This window comes from Melanostigma gelatinosum, assembly GCF_949748355.1.
Source record: "Melanostigma gelatinosum genome assembly, chromosome: 15".
Lineage (NCBI taxonomy): Eukaryota > Metazoa > Chordata > Actinopteri > Perciformes > Zoarcidae > Melanostigma > Melanostigma gelatinosum.
In genome coordinates this window covers 10,020,527-10,040,058 of record NC_136648.1, presented here as the reverse complement: position 1 = coordinate 10,040,058, position 19,532 = coordinate 10,020,527, and the positions used below count along the sequence as shown (strand labels likewise).

General features: G+C 40.5%; 1 protein-coding gene across 7 annotated transcripts; it reads right to left on the bottom strand.

The window, feature by feature from the left end:
- Positions 1 to 496: 496 nt before the first annotated feature.
- mylk4a (myosin light chain kinase family, member 4a) lies at positions 497 to 16,755 on the bottom strand. Of its 7 annotated transcripts, none has more exons than XR_013772669.1 (17): positions 15,914 to 16,755; positions 13,366 to 13,500; positions 12,880 to 12,976; positions 12,127 to 12,571; positions 9,339 to 9,679; positions 6,285 to 6,390; positions 5,727 to 5,820; positions 5,278 to 5,387; positions 4,889 to 5,030; positions 4,749 to 4,819; positions 4,528 to 4,656; positions 4,302 to 4,454; positions 4,143 to 4,221; positions 3,821 to 3,875; positions 3,501 to 3,557; positions 1,259 to 1,888; positions 497 to 612 (listed from the first exon to the last, which is right to left on the bottom strand). XR_013772669.1 is itself a non-coding variant. In XM_079285552.1 (15 exons), the coding sequence occupies exons 1-14, from the start codon at positions 16,442 to 16,444 to the stop codon at positions 3,822 to 3,824; spliced, it is 2,487 nt and encodes an 828-aa protein (XP_079141678.1). In that variant the 5' UTR covers positions 16,445 to 16,755; the 3' UTR covers positions 1,956 to 3,557; position 3,821. The 7 variants fall into 7 exon arrangements, 3 of the variants coding, with proteins under 3 accessions (XP_079141678.1, XP_079141676.1, XP_079141677.1); XR_013772671.1 differs by lacking the exon at positions 497 to 612 and having other exon boundaries at positions 1,233 to 1,370; positions 1,832 to 1,888; XR_013772670.1 differs by lacking the exon at positions 3,501 to 3,557.
- Positions 16,756 to 19,532: the final 2,777 nt, after the last annotated feature.

Sequence of the window (19,532 nt, the reverse complement as noted above, 5' to 3'; positions counted from 1 at the left end):
ACCATACTCTTTTTTTTTCTCTCTCTCTGTCCTTTAAGTGTGTGTGGGCGGTAGGTGTATCCACTAACAAACTAGAGAGCATGCCACCCAGAGATTCAGGTCACTGCTGACAGCCTACCTTCCCAAACCCAAGATGTCACCTGGTCTGTGAACGCAACCCCCATTTAACACACACATCAACACCAAAACTGTACGGTCAGCACCCCAGACCAAACAAACCACTCGCACCAAATGTTCTGTTATTCTCAGAAACTTTACAAACAATTATAATACTTGTCAATATTGATAATATTTTACATTGCAGGACAAAGAAGTAGACCTTTCAGTGAGCTTTTTCTTCATGCGCAGCTTCTTAGCTCCGGTGGTCTCTAACTGACAAGAACTCAGGCACTATTTGTTATCTTTAGGCCCAATAAGTCCATCTGGTTTTGGTTTGGCTCCTCGAGATCGCCCCTGGAGATGTGGATGGAGGGGACTTAGGGGTGAGGCGGGGTGGTGGAGGGGCAGTTCGAGGAGGCTTTTTTTCTTCTTTTAAATTGAATTTCTCACCATTCCAACCTGGGCCTTGTACCACGGATAGAGCGAGAGCTCCAACCCTCAGGCTGCTGAAAGCTATATGCAAAAAAGAGTAAGAAAGAAAGGGAAATACGTGGAAGAAATCAGTATCACCTGTTTTGCCAAATGACCTGCATGTTTGGTGTAATGGCTATTAACTTGCTCTCTCGCTGTGGAGGAATGTATGAACTCTCTCTGAACCACTACTGACCTGAAGCAGTCAGTTTGTCTGATGAAATGATGTGTGAAAACAAACAAATAGCAGACTAAACAAAGCTGTCAGTCCTTGATAGGAAAGCAGGACGGAAAGTATTCAAAATACATGTGTAGGGTGTTGATGTTGATGTTTGATACATGTATACTACTCCAGGAGAAATGTTTTCCAAAAGATGAAAAGATAACCTCTGTGGCAAAGGTCCGTATAGTATTGATGGTTATACATGTACAGTAGCCAGCACAAAAAGTAATCTAGCTAGCTAGTTAGCTACATCTGGCTAGCTGGATGTACCTGTGAAAACATGTTTGTGTATCCTCATCAGTGAGTTTCTGTCAGATATTTCTTTTTATATTTACACTATCAATATCTCGGGATACTGTTCTCTTCATTTTTCTTTTAAAGCCTTTGTGCTTTTCCTGTTTTTAAGTGAATTAAAGGTTATACGCAAAAAAACAAAAGCAAATTGAGCACTTTTATTTTGGTTACCTATCACATGCTTCTGTGTTACATTTTCTTTTTCAGTTGGATTTGATGCTCTGTAAACATTTCTGTGGTGGTTTTCCATATTTAGCTGCACATCTCTCCTCTTGTCCACTTTCTAGGAAAAAGACCCACAAAGAGAGTATATTTCAGGTTTGCATACAGTTGGAGGACGGCATGTCTCTCTCATGCTTCTCTCTTGTCACTGTCCAGTGCATGTTCTATCAATCAGAACTGAATAAAAATGAAAATAACCCCAAAACTGTGAATCATTTTGTCGGCCCTTACAATTTTATGACCGTGACAGTCTCAAACTACTGGATGTAAAAGTGGTCAACTTCTGGGTTTCTATGCTTGTTGGTGGTATAGTTTGCTTTTCTGGTATTTCTGTACAATTAAATACATGTTTCCCAAGGTACTCCCCCATAACGTCTGCACTTATCTTTTATCACTTATATTTTACAGAACCCTGCGGGTTCTGTAAAATAAGACCTTACCGTCTTTAAAAGGATAGAGCAAGCTGAACGTTAAGGTATACTTTGTGGAAATGTAGCTTGAAATGTACACAATGCTCCTCACAAATTTCCAAACTGTCATTCTTTTTCATTTTCAGTGTCTCCGTCCTTCCTGTGACCTCTGGAAAAAAACAAAATGAAAAAAAAAAAGCTGATAACTACTTTTTTTTCACCAATATATTTGAGGCAAAGCCCAATTCCCCTCCATCATCATCATCCCACAAAGTTTATTTTCTCAGGTGAAAAAAACATATTCGGCACACTGGCTCCCTCAGATGCTCTTTATTAGGCTCCTGGAATCAGCTGTACTTTCATCCTGAGAAGGAGTGTGTGTTTGAGGTTTAAATAGTTCACTTGAGATAGAAAGAAGGCTTCATGAATAGAGTGTTGTGCTCTCAGTAGGTTTTTTTAACTAAATATACTCATGAGATCACGAGGAATCGTGCAGTTTGTTAAAGAAATAGTGTAACACCACATCAGTTGTGTTTCTGTGACAATTTGAAAATGGATGGTTCTTCACTAAGACCTCTGTTCTTTTGGGTGTATTGTATGATATCAAACTGAACTTCAAACAACAGTAATAAAAGGAAACCTACTCCCATTTAGGTCACTATTTCAGTTTAATGGATGTGTACACACTTCACAAATACATTGAAATGAAATTGTTAACACTCGGTGATGACAACTTCTTTCACAAGCACTCTGTGTTCAACAACAATTAAAGTAACATTTACAATCAAGTTCAATTAAAACCACATGAATGTAGTTCTAACTATTTCATCAACTTAGGCAAATTAGGTAGGTAGTGTATTACTTTTAGTTAATAAACCTTCACAGAAGGCATGATAACTTTGTTTTGTGGAAAAAAGCGTCGACAGAATATGCAGCTAGAGTGAAAAATCTTTAAGCTTTAATGGCTAATAATACCAATAGACACGTGTAATTAAGATCTAAAATGATACACTAGGCTGATAAGACCGAAACTGTTTTGGTTTGTTATGAAGTCAAAATATATTTTCTTTATAAACACCTGGACAGAGCAGGATGAAAATATGGGTAGATCTGACCACACAAGCCTTTTCTAAGGCACTACGGTAGCTTCATGTATTATCTATGTTTAAATAAATAACATTATAAAGTTCACATACTACAGCTCATGACACCAACCGTGCAAATTCCATTCTGTCCATACATACAATACACATCCAGCCATTTAATGGAGTCCATCCCCTAACATAATGTGAAAATCTGAATTTTAAATCCACAGTTCAGCTTTTATTTACAGCCCGATAACAACAAGGGGGATAAATGCAACACATATTATTACAGTCAGTGTATTTGTTTAGAAATATATGAGTGGATATTTCAAAATTAAGCAGATAGTACAATGGCACCTCAACTTCCAAGGCAAAGGTGCGACACACGATCAAGCTCTTATATGATAATACTGTCTATGTCTAATGACACTCGGTCAGACTGTGACATTAGCACCGTTTTAAATTGCCACATATGAGGTGATGGAAAAAAATAACAAAGACAAACAACCTAAGCTGTTGAGTTGCCATTAATAATGATAAAAAATATGCTATAAAATGTTGTTATTTTGACTTACTTCTAGTCTAATACATGGTGGGACTACCCACGTTTAATCCCAATTCAACAAAACTGCTTTTGTCATTTTGACATTTCAGTCCATGCTACAGGTGCATGGACTGAAAATTAAGGTAATTTACGTGAACAGGAAGGTTGGTCCAAGTGGCCACGGCTGAAGCCATCACATCTTTATAGCCCTAAAAAAAAGACCGTGTACTGTAAATAGGATGACTGACTCTCAGTATATATACAGTAACAGAAAGGTACTACGTTTCTTGTTTCTTCTGTGCTGCCTTGCACAAAATTTGAGACATGCTTCCCCCTTGTGGATGTTTTGAAAGCATTCCTGTACAGGCTTAATGTTTGAAGTAATGATCTCTTTTTGCAAAGAAATAAGAAATGTAACAGCTCAAACATAATAACAATATATTCTTTTAGCCTAAAAAGAAGAGAGACCAACCTCAACTATCAGTCGTGGGCACACACGATGAACGCCGTGATCTGCACATAGTTTTCTGTGAAATGAAGCAAAAAAAAGATTAATTCACTTAAGCTTCTCTACAACATTAAAAAACAACTTTCAAATATTATGAATGTTAATATCATATTCAGAAGGAAGAAAACATATTTTCTAATCTATTCTGCAAGAACAAGGATAGTTGAATTGTAGTGCTGTTCAGTAGTTTTGTCTATTTCTTCAATATTATTTTGGAGAATTAAGATCAGCAACCTAGTGTCTCAGTTAGTGTATGATAAATACAGGCGAGGACTGTGAAGTCTACCTTCATATGAAGGCGATGATGTAGGACTGGGTTAGACAGCCAAGGATGTCTCAAGGCCTCAGATGCCCCGATCCTCCAACTGATGACACACACAATGACACATTTGTATTCTGTTGAAGATCACCACACAGCACACACACAGCACGAGACGACGTTTACCTTTTATTCACAATGAGGAGTCTGGAGATGAAGTCTTTGGCTTCTTCAGACGTATCCACAAACTCCTGTTCCTCAAAGTTCCACTTACAGGCCAAGATGTTGTTCAGAGTCTCGTTGTCTTCGTCGCCGAGGAAGGGACAGAGACCGCTCAGACTAACGGGAAGAAACAGACCGTCATTAGCATTAGTGTGTGCGTGTGTGTGCATGCGTTTGTGTGTTTACTGACAGCATGTAGGTGATGACGCCGAGGCTCCACATGTCTGTGTTGAACGACACAAAGTCGTAGTTGATGACTTCAGGAGCGAGAAACTCCGGGGTGCCAAAGTTCACTCGCAGCTTCTCTCGTGGTTTATATCTATGTTGGGGTAAAAGGGACAATTATATATTGGTTTTATTACAGCAGTCGATAAAATAATCAACAAAATAGAAACAAATGCTGGTACTTACATCCTAGCAAGACCGAAGTCGATGATTTTGATCTTATTTGTGACTCTGCTCACACACAGAATGTTTTCTGGCTGAAATTTGATGGGTTCAACTTTGAGAATGCAAATAATATTACAATAAAATATGAGTGACTATGTTACCTTTAAATCCAAGTGCAGGATGTACATTTTGTGCATGTGCTGCAGGCCCTCACAGATCTGCCTGATGAAAAGAACAGCGTCCAGCTCCATCAAAGTGTGGTTTTCATCAATGATCCTGTCAAACAGCTCCCCTCCACCAACACTAAGGTTCAAGACAAATGCATAGAAAACACCAATCAAACACCCGACATTTAAAGCATTTCAAATCCGAAGTCGTGTTATATTTTAGCATAACTATCCACACTATCAAGAATGCAATTATCAACAAACTTAACCAAAATTCTACTGGACATTAATGAAGTAGTTTAAAGTCTATGAAGGACAACTACTTGGTATACGGCGCTGTTTTCAAAAGAATATGTGCTGAAAATATGAAAGAAGGAGCATACTATTCAAGTACAAGGATGATGTCATTCCTTGACTCATAAGCTGCATAGAGTTGGATCAGGCTGGCATGGTCCAGATTATTCATGACCTGGATCTCATTCTTCACCACGTCCTACCAAAAACACAGGTGTAGACGGACGGACAGACAGACAGACAGCGAGACACAGTTGCAGACAAACACACAAACAAACAAGCACACACACACACACACACGGACACGGATGAGAGGTGTCAGCTGTTCTCTGCTATGAGACAATGCATCTTCTCTTCGAGGTCAAATATTTCTCACCTAAGTGAGAAATATTCCCTCTGCTTCTGTTCCAAGTGGCCTTGCAAGTGCTTTAGTGTGCACTGAAAACTGGGCCCCTTTGCTTTTAATATCATGTGGTGTGGCTCTCACTTGTTGTATCAAAATATAGGACTAAATCATCATGATGGTACTGGACGTTACCTTTTCTCTCACATTCCTGGCTTTGATCACCTTCGCTGCCAAAGTGAGACCAGAGGAGTTTTCAACACATCTGTGCACCTGGCCAAAACGACCCCTTGAAGAGACGATAATAAAGAATCCTTTAGTTGCAGAGTCACCTCAACTCGTACATCACAGCAGCCTAGAGACGGTTGTGAAACAGAGACAGAGACGGTGTTTCCATGAGAAATCAAAAACTGATCTTTTTGTCAAACGGAGAGGTTTTAGGACAGTGTTGAGCTTAATCTGTTATTTCATTAAATCTGAGCTGGTGCTGTGTCTCCTCTTTGAAGACTTGAATTAACACTTAGTGATTAGCTACCAGCTGGCACCATGGATACTGTTTCACATACCACTCAGTCCTGAAGTAAAAATAACTGGAGTGACTCTGGAGTTATGGGGAGAGGAGACGGGAAGGGTTACGCAATTAGGATTTATGGAAACCTCTTTCAACCTGCCTTTGATCTGCAATAGATCAACTGGTCGTCAATAGCTTTCATTTTTGACATGACTCAGAGATTTATAAAGTATGATGCTCACCCGCCCAGGACCTCCTGCCAATTAATGGTGTAGAAGTTGATGATCTGGTTGGGCTTGGCAGAAACAATGCGGTGATTAAAAGGAGCCGCTGGAGGAGGAGAGGTGTCTAAAGTAGGATGGGAAACCCGAGAAAACATATAATCGGTTTTAATAAGTTATGAGCAATGTGAGAACATAGGAGCTTCATTGTTAATCAACTACAGTGAGGCTTTTGAAAGGGTGCATGGCTGCGATAATCAAGTTAGTACATTGCGCATTAACGTGCTATGATAAACACCAACTACAGGCATAGTTGTTGTCTAAATATTACCAGGAGTAACCATGCTTTAGCTCAACACATCCTCTAGTGGCAGCCTACTTCATGTGCTTTATTCTACTTCATGCTACTGCACTGTACCAACTTAGCATTCTCCCACCGGCCATGAAGATATTAAGAAAGTATTATGGATTCAATGTATGAAATATAGCTCGGACAATACTGGATTTCTGAGACCCATAATAATATATATTTTTTTTTATTAAATTAAATCAAACTTTCACATTTGTGTACCGTCGATAGGCTAACAAACCCTCCAGTGTCGGTAGCTGCTGAGCTCCAATTCACCTGGGCATGCAATCAATTTGCCTCCTTTTTTACTGACAAGATTCAGAAAATTAGACAAGCAGTCAGTGCCTCCACACCAACCACAGGATATGTGTTGTCCTGATCTCTGAATAACATCCATTCAAATATCATGACACAATTTCATTCAATCGACCGTAGAATCCTAGAAGACATTACACTACATCTGAAGTCATCCTCCTGCTGCTTGGATATTCTACCAACACACTTTTTCAAAAATATTTCAAACTGCATGACCACTGATCTCTTACAAATTGTAAACACATCCCTTCTCTCAGGTGTCTTCCCACAAGCCCTAAAAACTGCAGTTATTAAACCGCTCCTAAAGAAGGCTAGTTTAGACTCCGCAACAATGAAAAATTATAGGCCAATATCAAACCTCCCATTTTTAAGTAAAATAATTGAAAAAGCGGTTTTCCAACAGCTGACCAACTTCTTGGCCGTAAATAACTGCTTTGATGTTTTCCAATCAGGCTTTCGACAGCACCACAGTACTGAAACTGCTCTTGTTAAGGTTTTCAACGACATCCACTTAAACATAGACAATGGCAGAAGTTCAGTCTTAGTGTTACTGGATCTCAGTGCTGCATTCGAAACGGTCGACCATGCCATACTCCTAGAAAGACTAAACATCTGGGTGGGACTCTCTGGCACAGCACTTAACTGGTTTGAATCCGACTTGAAGGACCGAGAATACTTTGTGTCTGTAGCTGATTACACATCAGAGCTGACTAAAATGACATGTGGTGTTCCCCAAGGTTCAATACTGGGGCCTCTTCTGTTCAACATCTACATGCTTCCACTAGCTCAGATTATGGAAAACAACAAAGTGTGTTATCATAATTATGCAGACGACACACAAATCTACATAACTATGTCACCAGGGGACTATAGTCCCATACAAGGGCTGGGTAACTGCATTGAACAAATCAACAACTGGATGTGCCAGAATTTTCTTCAATTAAACAAAGATAAAACAGAAGTAATTGTTTTTGGTACCAAGGACGAACAATTGAAAATCACCGCTCAGCTTCAGTCACTGATGTTAAAACCCACAAACCAAGCCAGAAATCTAGGTGTAGTTATGGATTCAGACCTCAACCTGAACAGCCATATCAAGACAATTACAAAATCAGCCTACTATCACCTGAAGAATATATCAAGGATTAGAGGACTTATGTCTCAACAGGATTTGGAAAAACTTGTCCATGCATTTATCTTCAGCAGACTGGACTACTGTAACGGTGTGTTTACAGGTCTCTGTAAAAAAATCCGTCAGAAAGTTGCAGCTGATTCAGAACGCTGCAGCTCGAGTCCTCACTAAGACCAGGAGGGTGGATCATATCACCCCAGTTCTGATGTCTTTACACTGGCTTCCTGTCCAACAAAGAATTGACTTTAAAATCCTGCTGTTGGTTTACAAAGCACTGAATGGTTTAGGGCCAAAATACATCTCTGATCTGCTGCTACCTTATGAACCATCCCGACCCCTTAGGTCGTCTGGGACCGGTCTACTTTCTGTTCCCAGAGTCAGAACTAAACATGGAGAAGCAGCGTTCAGTTTTTCTGCTCCACATATCTGGAACAAAGTCCCAGAAAGCTGCAGGTCTGCTGAGACCCTCAGCTCATTTAAATCAAGATTGAAGACTTTTCTGTTTGCTGCTGCCTTTAATTGAACCACATTCAATTAATATATGAATCAATTTCCTGCATTTCTGCATTTTATTACTGTATTTTATTTCTTACACTGTTCTTAATTGCTGTTAAATCTCCTTTTCTTTTGCCTTATGTTTTGATGCTTTTAATGGTTTTAAAAGGACTGCACAATATATCGCCATTTCCTCCGGGGCCGAGTTCGTGCAAGGCGTACACTATAAAACGCAGATCGGCAGAGATCTTTTCCAGACGTGGTTTGTGTGAAGTAATTGCAGAATTGCGGCAGTGTATGGTTGATTGCGTGCAGCGTAATGTCTCAGGGAGACATCGATTATTGTTTCAATGTATGTTTTAAATCTCCTTTACTTTTGCCTTTATGCTTTTAATGGTTTCATGTGAAGCACTTTGAATTACCTTGTTGTTGAAATGTGCGATACAAATAAACTTGCCTTGCCTTACTGCAGGTTCTTGTAATTTATCAGCCATCATATACACCAATACCGATATATCTGGTATATTTGTAGTACCAGTATGAAGTTATTTACAAAACAAATATAAACTCCTATATGTGGGCATTATAATTCAAACTAACGAATTAAAGATACACACACACACAGAGTCTTAAACAGTGTCCAACGTGTTCATTTTCTAATGATTAACTGATCCTGGAACTGCCTCACAGTAGAAATTAACTGGGTTAAAATTGGGTCAATGAAGCTCAGTTACTCACACATTCAACTTCCTACCATGATTATTGTCAAAGAGTCCAGACTCACCGATAAAGTACCGCTCTACAACTTCATCATCCTCCCCTTCTGCATCGTTATCTGCATCATTCTTCATTCTCTCTCTCTCCACCCTTTGTTTCAGGTTTAACTGGAATTGAATTCCATCTGCCCTGAAGACGGCCCAGCCCTCAGACTCCAGCTTCTGCTCGTCCTCCTCGTTGTCTACCTTCTTCTCCTCCTCCTTCTCCTCTTCCTCTTCCTCCTCCTCCTCCACCACCACCTGGCTCTTTGAGTGTTCCTCCACCACAAAGAGTTCCTCGGTCACACAGAACTTGCTGCTTGTTCTGCTGACCTCTGGAGATGATAGGGCACCTTTGTGGTTATCACTGCTGGGGGAAAAAAACATTTTTTAAATTAGTTTTTGTTTGTTAGTTTTGTGTCATTACAGCTTGCATAGTTTCTGGTACATACTGTAGATGTGGCTAAAGGCACAGTTTCATTGATCTTTAAAAATATAGAGATATGTAATTGATTCATCCAACGCCATTGACAAATAAGTCATAATATCAATGAAATGGCTGGACGTTTGAGATACGTAGCGAATATATAATAGGACACGGTTAATAACAAATTACATTTGATCTCTAAAATAGAACTATCAATAACTTTGTATGAATGAAGCACTATTCTCCTGAACTGCTGAGCTCACAAGATGAACAAAGACCATTAATCATAGAATAAGCTCAATATTTCTGTTCTAAAATTTCATTTAACCCTTGATTAATTATCTATTTATCTGTAAAACATCAGAAAACGCCGTTGCAATTTCCAAGAGCACAAAGTGGCATCATCAAATAAAAATATATTTAATTGTTGGAATGCTGTTAAGCATTCCAACTATTGTTATCCTGTTTGTTTATTGTTGGAATGCTGTTAAGCATTCCAACTATTGTTCTTCGAATCTTTATTCAACTTCTTCTATTTCTTCCGTCGCACCGCTTCGCCTCCATTTTTTAAGCTACAGAAACCGTTCAACTATTAAAATGTTCAGCTCTTTCACCAGAGGGGTGCTATGACTTTTCATATTTCTAACCTTTAAACTTTTTGAATTATTAAGCTTTTTATTTTCAATGGGATCTCTATGGAGAATATTTTCAAATGGCTTCAGGCACACAGGTGTTCGCGATTGAGCCAATTAGTGATGTTGATAAACACACAGACTCACAGACACACTCGCACATACACTCCTCTCCCTCTCTCTCTCTGTGTGTCTCTCATACAGTCATCCAGGTCTTAGGGATCTTCAGAGGTCTTTCCCCCTCCAGCCCACACACACACACACACACACACACACCCCATTTTAAAATAAAAGCCGCACACACATGATTTGTTGCAGCTGTTACGTGTTGCATCTCAGCCAATCAGACATGAGTATTCTGATAAGTTTCCTGATTCGAGTGACATTTACACACACGCACACAAGAGGGAGAGGTGAGTAAAGACATGGCAGAGCAGGACAACAGTCATGTAAGCTGTGAAAGATAAAACATCGGACAATCTCCAAATGAGAAAGTTTGCCAGAGATATCAGAGCCTCTCTCTCTCTCGCTCGCTCTCGCTTGCTCTCTCTCTCTCTCACTAATTCTTTCTTCTCTCTCCCTGTCTATGTCTCTCTCTCATACAGTCATTCAGGTCTTAGAGACTTTTAGAGGACCCCCCCCCCCCCCAAACACACACCCCATTTCAAAATAAAAGCCCCAAAGAGTGAATTCTAATTGAAATGCTTGTGATGAAGCCAGGCATTTAATAACCTCTGTTTATGTGTGTCAGACATTATGATTATGTCTCCTCTCCCCCACCCAGCACCACCCTTTCAAAATAAAAGCCCCATGGATTAACTGTATTTAAACAAGCTCAAAATTAGGCTTTTTTGTTAAAAAAATGAATGCTCTTACTAATACTGCGACAACTACTACTGCTGCTGCTAATATGGTAATACTACTTCGACTATAACTTTTGCTGTTGCTACTACTGCTTATTACTACCACTACTACTATTACTTATACGACAACTGCTACTACTACTACTGCTATTCATGCTACTAAAAGTAGTAATACTACTACAGCTATTAGTACGACTGCTACTAGAACTACTGCTACATCTTCTACTGCCATTACTATTACTACTACTACTACTACCACTGTGATATTAAATACTACGACCAATACTACAGCTATTACTATGACTGCTGATACTACGTCTTCTACTACTTCTTCTAATTACTAATACTTCTACTACTAATAATACTTCTACTACAACTACAACTTCTACTACTACTACAAATATCACTACTACTAGTACTTATTCTAATGCTACTAATACTTCTACTAATAATACTTACAATACAACTTATACTACTACAAATATCACCACTGATGAATTTTTTTAAGCCACAGAAACTGTTCAAATATCAAAATGTTCAGCTCTTTCAGGAGAGGTGTGATATGACTTTTCATATTTGTAATCTTTAAACTCTTTGAATTGTTAAGCTTTTTGCAATTTGTTTTTGAATTGGATATCTATTTTCAGCAATGTTTTTGCGATTAATTTCAGTTTTCAGCATTCCAACGCATTTTCAGCAGGAAATGCTTTTTCTAGTTTACTATATCGTAGGACAAAGAATTGCAGTTAATTCTCAAATCAAATGTTTGTTATTTTTCCATTCACATATAGTCAAGTGGTTCGATGATTATCAAAAAACATTTGCAAAATAAATGCATGTATTCATTGATTTATTGAAAAATCATTCTTATTGGGGTTAATTAAACCTAAACTACCTTGTTGCAGTTTGCTCTTTTTCGTCCTTGTGGGCAGCAGGCAACTCTTGGGCTTTGGCTGCTCCTTCAGGAGGAGCAACCTGTTCCTTCTTTTCCTTTGGTAGCTTTTCTTTCTCTTCCTCTTTCACTACATCCTCCACATCGAGCTTTGGTTCCTTCTCCGTTCGCGCTGCTTCTGCCTCCTTCACCTTTTTCCCCATCCCCTCCTCACTAACCGCCTCAACAACCTTGCGTTTCTCATCCACAGCCGCTTTGGAATCTTCACGCAGGTAGTCCACCATTTTGCAAGCAGGGGCTTCAGGTTGTTGGCCTTTAGGGGACACTCCAGCCTCCAGATCCAGATTTCCACGGGTGAGCTGACGGCGACCTGATTTCTCTGCATTCTCCCTGTTGAGTTTCTGCACCTCATCGAGAAGCAACACCTGCTTCTTCAAGGAGATATTTTCTACAAGAAGTCCAAACAGAATTTAGATTTTGTCACTCACAACCTGTTAAATACTCAGAAAGAGTATAGGATATATTTCACTTTGACATTCTGAGCTTGTTTTCTGTGTCACAGTGTAAATACTATCGTCCGCCACAGCTGTACATGTAATAGAATATCACTCTAACGCAGATCTAAAAATCTAAAAGGGCAAATTCATGTTTTTAATTAAGTTTTGCTGCTGCTCTGTCTTGCTGATTATTTAAAATGTGCCTCAGAGTTTAAGCACTGACATATTTCTGTAGAATATAAGTATGCTGTCTCAGCACCTGCTGTGTCTGGAGGCTTCATCTTCTTTTGAGCTTTCAGACCCTTTGGGCTCAATGGGGGCTTATCTGTCCCATCTCTACCTTTGTCGTCCTTCAACTGTGGAATACAAATAGAAAACAGTCAAAAAAGAAATCTGAACAATTCAGTTTATCGACAGTCAATCTTTACATTCTCAAAGAAATGATCTCAGTGAAAACGTTTTTTTTTGTTCTTCGCTAGAACTTGCTTTATTGCTCCTGTCTGAAATAAACAATTCAGCAATGTCATACTGCACCATTTACTGTCCCAAAGCTAAATGTACCAACTGTAATGCACAGCTCTCTTCTCGTCAAGAAAATCAGACCACTACAGTATGGAGGCAACCCTGTACGCTATGACATGAAGAACAAAGGGCGAGAAAAGCAAAAGGACACACACACACACTATCATAAATAAAAAAAGACAAGTTCCTGTACACATGCAGACAATAAGCACAATAAACCTACACATTTTCCACATTTGGGGCTGGCGAGGTAATGCTTTGGTCCATGGAGCTTCATCTTGTGGGAAGTCTGTGAACTGGGCTCACATGCAGGAGTTATCGCTTGATTCCCTTTACTGGCTTTATTAGAGGTGGGTTTCTAGCAAAGAGACAAGATGGCAATGCTTAGTAGGGTTATATGAAAAGGAAGAAATATCACATGTTAAGAATGAATGTCAGAAGGTTGATATGATGAAGTTAGGGTCACATGTAATCCACACGACACAACAAATGAATCAAACATATTAAATCATATAATGACGAAAGGTAAAAATACAAGCAACACTTCCTCTGTTTTCATCTTGCAGATTAGCACATCCATTGCACGTCTCCATGCGCAGACTGAGTTGTATGATGGCATGCCTTTTGATTATTCATAGCAGATGGATAGACCGCAGCGGGGCAGTGAATTTATAGCTTATCACTTGTCGCACTCAGCGGTGGAATGCAATGCTGACACTGAGTGGAAAATATTACAAGCGGCCGTAGGCTGTTCAAATTTCTCAGCTGAGGAAACTCACTAAACACTCTCTGATCAGGTCAGCATGGAAAAACCTGTCTCGAACTCATGGCCGTCTCACATTTGTTCTCCGAATGCTGTCGCGAGGTAAACAGCAGGGGGTATATTTCCAGTGAAGTGTTTCCCCAGTGACAGCTGTGTTTTCTAGAGTTCAAAACTCTGATTGGGAGTTTGGAGAAAGCGTGAGAAGGCCAGAGTAACAGCAGTTGCAAGGTATCTCACACCTCTGGAGGTGGAGGAAGATGTGACTAAGCTTTCTTTGCGTCACAAAGTCACACCTGACAGGTGCTCTGATGACTCCAGAAATTCCCGGAAATGTGAGTCACATAGAAGCCGTCATAGTGGTATGTGGTCGTTAATCATCAGGAAATAATCTAGCCATTAACTCATGATCCAAACTTTTAATTGGCTTGAGCGTGTGATATCTTAAAAACTGACTGTACTGTTGCACACCGTGCACTATGACATTAATATCCCTTCAAGTATGTGATAACCTGAGATTACAACCACTCCGGTGAGTTTACTATTGTAGATCATGGAGGGAAAGAGATATGACTCTAACCTCTGCAGCTACGCAAGTGATAGAAATGTGGTGTTAACAGATCTGTAAGTGCAGCTCATGCTGTTGATGCAAAGCAGCACTCCGTGACCTTAATATGAGGTAAAATAACTGTATGCTAAAAAGCAAAACCTCCGGTTGGATTTGGAGGTAATTTAAGTTTCATAGCAGTAAAACATGTTTGATTCAGCTAAGCCACAGTTGAAAATAAAACATTAAGTTACAATTCTGGATTCTGAGAAGAGCAACAGCACCCTCACTGAGATTGTAGTTACAAAGCAGATGTTTACTTTTTATAACATGTACAGATAATCCCTGAAACACTGCATGCAGTGTTAAAGACAGACATTTGCTGGAACCTCTAAATCACAAGTGCTTTGACAGCACTATCAGCAGGACTCCCAGTACAATCTTTTGAAGAGCTATTGTGCAATGCAGGAAGTTAGCCTCAGTCATTTGCATAGAATCACATGGCATAGACCTTAGCTAATACCCACTGTTACCCAATGTTACCCAGTGTCAAACGCACATGTCCTTACTGGCACAGCTTTGAACTGGACACAAGTAAGACAAACAGTGTTCATGTACAGGGTAGAAATGTGCCTCATTTAAGTGAGTCAGGGTTGATGAGCGAAGGGGAGAAAGTCGGTCTCATCACAATTTGTTGACGCCTGACTCCTGGTAAAACTAAAAGGGTTAAAGAACTTTTAGACCACAAACACTGCAGCCCCGATCCAAGAACAGGATTTCTAAACCGGGACATTCGCATTTCCTCTCTGGCCTCACCTCTCGTGCCCTGCCAGGGGGTTCCAGAGTGAGCCTCCCGGCCAAGGAGGCCATGTTGCACTCAGCATGTGTGAGTTAAATCGGGGTTTCATGTAAACTATAAGTGACATATTTATCGTGCAGCAGCTTACAGAACACTATAAAATTAGCATAACTTATTTTTAATCAGCAGTGGGCAAGTGTAAACATGCTAAATCCCAGACATTAGCTTTTTAACCCAGCCCCATTATTCAACAGACACACACACACAAGCCAAGTCCCATTCATACGCAAGAGTTGAATTGTTGGAGTGGTCAACGTTGCTGCTATGATCAATTTCACATGTTCTGCCAAGAACAACAAGAATAACAAGATCTTTATGAGATCTGAGATATCAAAGTCAGCAAGGAACACATATAGCATCTTTTGCAACACTATTACATGAAGACATGTCGGTGGTGATGGATGGGCTGCGATAGCATGGCAATACAAACTTAGCAGTGTAGATATACACTGGCAACTATATTAAAACCCTTCATATAAAAATGTGGGTTAAATTTATCCCAAACTTACTTCATGCTAAAGAAATATAATGAAGCTGTTTCACATTTCCTTCTAGGAAAAGATATATTTGAGTTTCGGCATCACATTCCAGGCTCTTTGTCTCACCTCGTCAAGCTTCTTGTTTATTGTGTCCGTAGACGATTTCCTCTTGATGGCTTGCTTGCCTTTACCGTCTTTGGGTTTGGAGCCCTTCCGAGCAGCAGAGCCTTTAAAAATCAGCTCCATAACCCTGGAACTCTTCACCGTTTCCCCAATGAAGCTGATCACCTGCTGCATGTTGAGGACCAGCTTTTCCATCCCTTCGAGCTTCTGAGCGTGCTGCTCGGACCGCTGGTTCACCACCGACATTATGGTGCTCATCTCTCGGCATATCTCCCTCACCTCTTGCCCCATGACCTGGGTCTGGCTCACCATCTTGGGTGGAATATGGATCTCCTCCTTGTCAACCTTCAGATTCTCCATATCCATTTCAATGCCGTCAATGTCCTGAGACATCCCATCTAATCGGTTAAGGACCTTTTCTTGAATGTTGATGAGCTTGTCCATCTTGCTGCTGAGTGACTCAATCCGGTTTTGGATGAGGTCAATACTTGCACCGTTGCCATCTCCTACTGTGTTCATTACCAAGGAACTCATGGCCTCCGGTAAGATAAAAATCACGTTAAGACACCAACTTGAGACAGAAATAGGACCAATAACGTCCGCGAAACAGACAAAAATACTTTTTCAAAAATCGTAGCCAGCTCTACCCTTCAGTGCTCAGTGTGCAAACTAATTTAGATTCCAAAAAGTGGTTCCAAAAAGTTAGTTTCTTTTAAAGATCACCAATCGACGATGCAGATGAAGATTTTAAACCACTAAAGCTCAAGTAAAGTGAGCTCTGACTAGTATAAAGCCAAAAAACACTTCTCTGTTCCTGCCACACTTTATCCCTGGCGTCTGCTTCTCTCCACACTAGAAATGGTATTAAGAATGGAGTGAGCCGGTGTCCATAAATGTAAATGGACAGGTTACGTAAGCAGGGGTTAAGTGTTAGGGGAGGGGGCTTGGCACTGCTTGTGCAATGAGACATTCGAGAGCCCACCACCGTCACTCCCCTGCTGGGTGTCAAAATGGTTACTGTACACAGAACTTCTTCAGTGTGACAATGCTCATTCAGTTTCACCGTTTTTCCAATTGAAATGGCAATGACATCAGCTCCTTGAGACAGATGGACATGTCTGGTCTACGTGCTTGAGTGGACAAAGATATCACAGGTGGGGTTCAAAGTAAAATAAGAGATTATATTGTCATTTCTAAATACAAGCTGTGTTGACATTGAAAAGTCTGAAATGCTGCTCGTTATTTGGCACAGCTGTACTGTAAAAGCTGGATAAATTCCCCCTTATCTTTTGAATGCCTGTAACTTGCACTTAGTGTTAAGGGAAACGTGACGAAGCATGTGGCTACATGGCTAAAGGGAGCTACAGTAAGACGTTTAGCCCTTCTGCTGAAAGAAGAGATGGATGACTTGGGTGATTTATATGATGCCTACTCACTGACAAAAACATCCACCGATAACCTCCCTTAAGAGAGTATGTCATCTATTTTAACTTAGCTCTTGTAATATGACCTTAATCCATGTTCCCTTTAAATCAAAACGACATGTGTTTAACTCTACAGACAGGGCTATACAGATATTAGATTCCTAAACAAACACTGAATATAGTCCAAATTAGTCAAATATCTAGATGTTGCTATGCACCTGCGATTGATTACTGAAACAATTTTTCCAAACTTCACAAACTCATTTTGTCACCATGAATTCAGGGGGCGATGGAGTTAACGAGGAATCCAGCTTTGCTCAAGCCACCGTGAAATACTTTTGATACACTCAGTTTGGCAAACTGAGGCGCAGGGACCCCAGCCAAACTCCCCCCTCACTGGGAGAGGCTGTCAACTTGGCAGTGGAGTCGGGTGGGGTAGGGTGAGGGGAAGGAGTTTACCTGTCAGTTTGTGATAACTGACAAGTCACCACATCAGTTTGCATATTATTCTCTTTCACTCAAGATGGCTTCATCGGAAAGAGCAGGAGTCTCTGACGGAGCAGAAACAGATGGGAGTGGATTCAACTCGGCACTTACAACTCATGCCATTGTCTATAGGTTGATGTTCACATGTATATATATATATATACACACTTTTTCTTCTCTTGGATATATATTTATACTTGTATTATAGCTAAATGTTTATACCTACATCTGTTCTACTTTTTTTGCTGCCCTTTTTGATTCTTTATACATATATTTTTCTTGTTTATTGTAAATTTGTGTTTGTACATTGTGTTTGTACATTGAGAGCGGAATGGAAACCGGAGACAAATTCCATGTATGCACATGGCAATCACATGCCAATGAAGCTGATTCTGATTCTGAATGTTAAAAATGGAGCACCACCTCCCCAACAGAGAACACAATGTCCTGGGAGGCCGCAGGGCTGTGTGCTGTGGCTACTATCCATGTCGCCTCACCAGTCGCCACTCACACATCGCACAGCCTGCCAGCTCCGGCTATACTTTCTCTTGGAAACTTGTTGGCTTAAATGTGTGTGGGCAGCGGTGAAACTTAACTCCTCGTGCTAATGTCCAAGACATCTCTTCTGGTTTTTCCCTCTCATGTTTTCTCTTGGCATGTAAAGATATTCTGCTGCTGCGTGTTACACTTCTTTTTTAATTTGTTGACATAAGGTGATTAAAAATACCTTCTGCTCATTCAATACATTGACTCCCCACATACTGCACATACATGCGTATTCCACATGTCTGTTTGAAATGTGATAAATGTATCACGTCTAAACCAAAGTATCCAAATGTTGAGATATTTCATTGGATATGCTCTGATGCCTTTTGAGATTGGACACGCTGTGAAGAACTAAATGATGTAAAATGTTCTAAAAACGTTATAAAAAATGTTAAACATCCTTTTATCTCGACCCGACTAGACTACTGTAAGTCCCTTTATGTAGGTGCTAGCCAGGCCTCCCTTCACGCTTGGAGTTGGTCCAGAATCCCTCCATCACAAGATCAAATGAGCACAGGCCCCTCGCTCTGACGCCTGTGGTCAATCCTTTGAGAGACTGGCGTTGACCCACCTGAAGGACATCACTGGACCTCTGCTGAACCCCTTGCAGTTACCAGGCAAATGTCAGTGGATGATGCAGTGAACATGGGACTGCTCTACATTCCGCAACACCTCGATTCCCCACACGCAAGGACCCTGTTTGTGAGCTTTAGCTCGTCGTTCAACACCGTCATCCCGGAGATACTCCGCTCCAAACTCACTCGGGATCACAGACTTCCTGACGGACAGGAGGAGCAGGTGAGACTGGGGAAAATCACATCCAGCACCTAGACCATCAACACTGCGACCCCCACAGGGATGTGTGCTCTCCCCACTAGTCTTCACTAGACTTCACCCTTTACACGAACCACTGCACCTCATCGGCCATCATGGGATCCATCATTTCTCAGGTCATAAAGTGGACTTCCTACATAGACACCATGACGAAAGAAAAGGCTCAGCAGAAGATGTGCTTCCTGCGCTACTTCAGCACCATGATAATCCAGTCTGTTCTCTGCACGTCCATCACTGTGTGGTTTGGATCAGTCAACAAACAGGACAGTACCAGAGTACAACAGACAATCAGAACTACAGAGAAAAACATTGGTGCCAGCCTGCCCTCCATC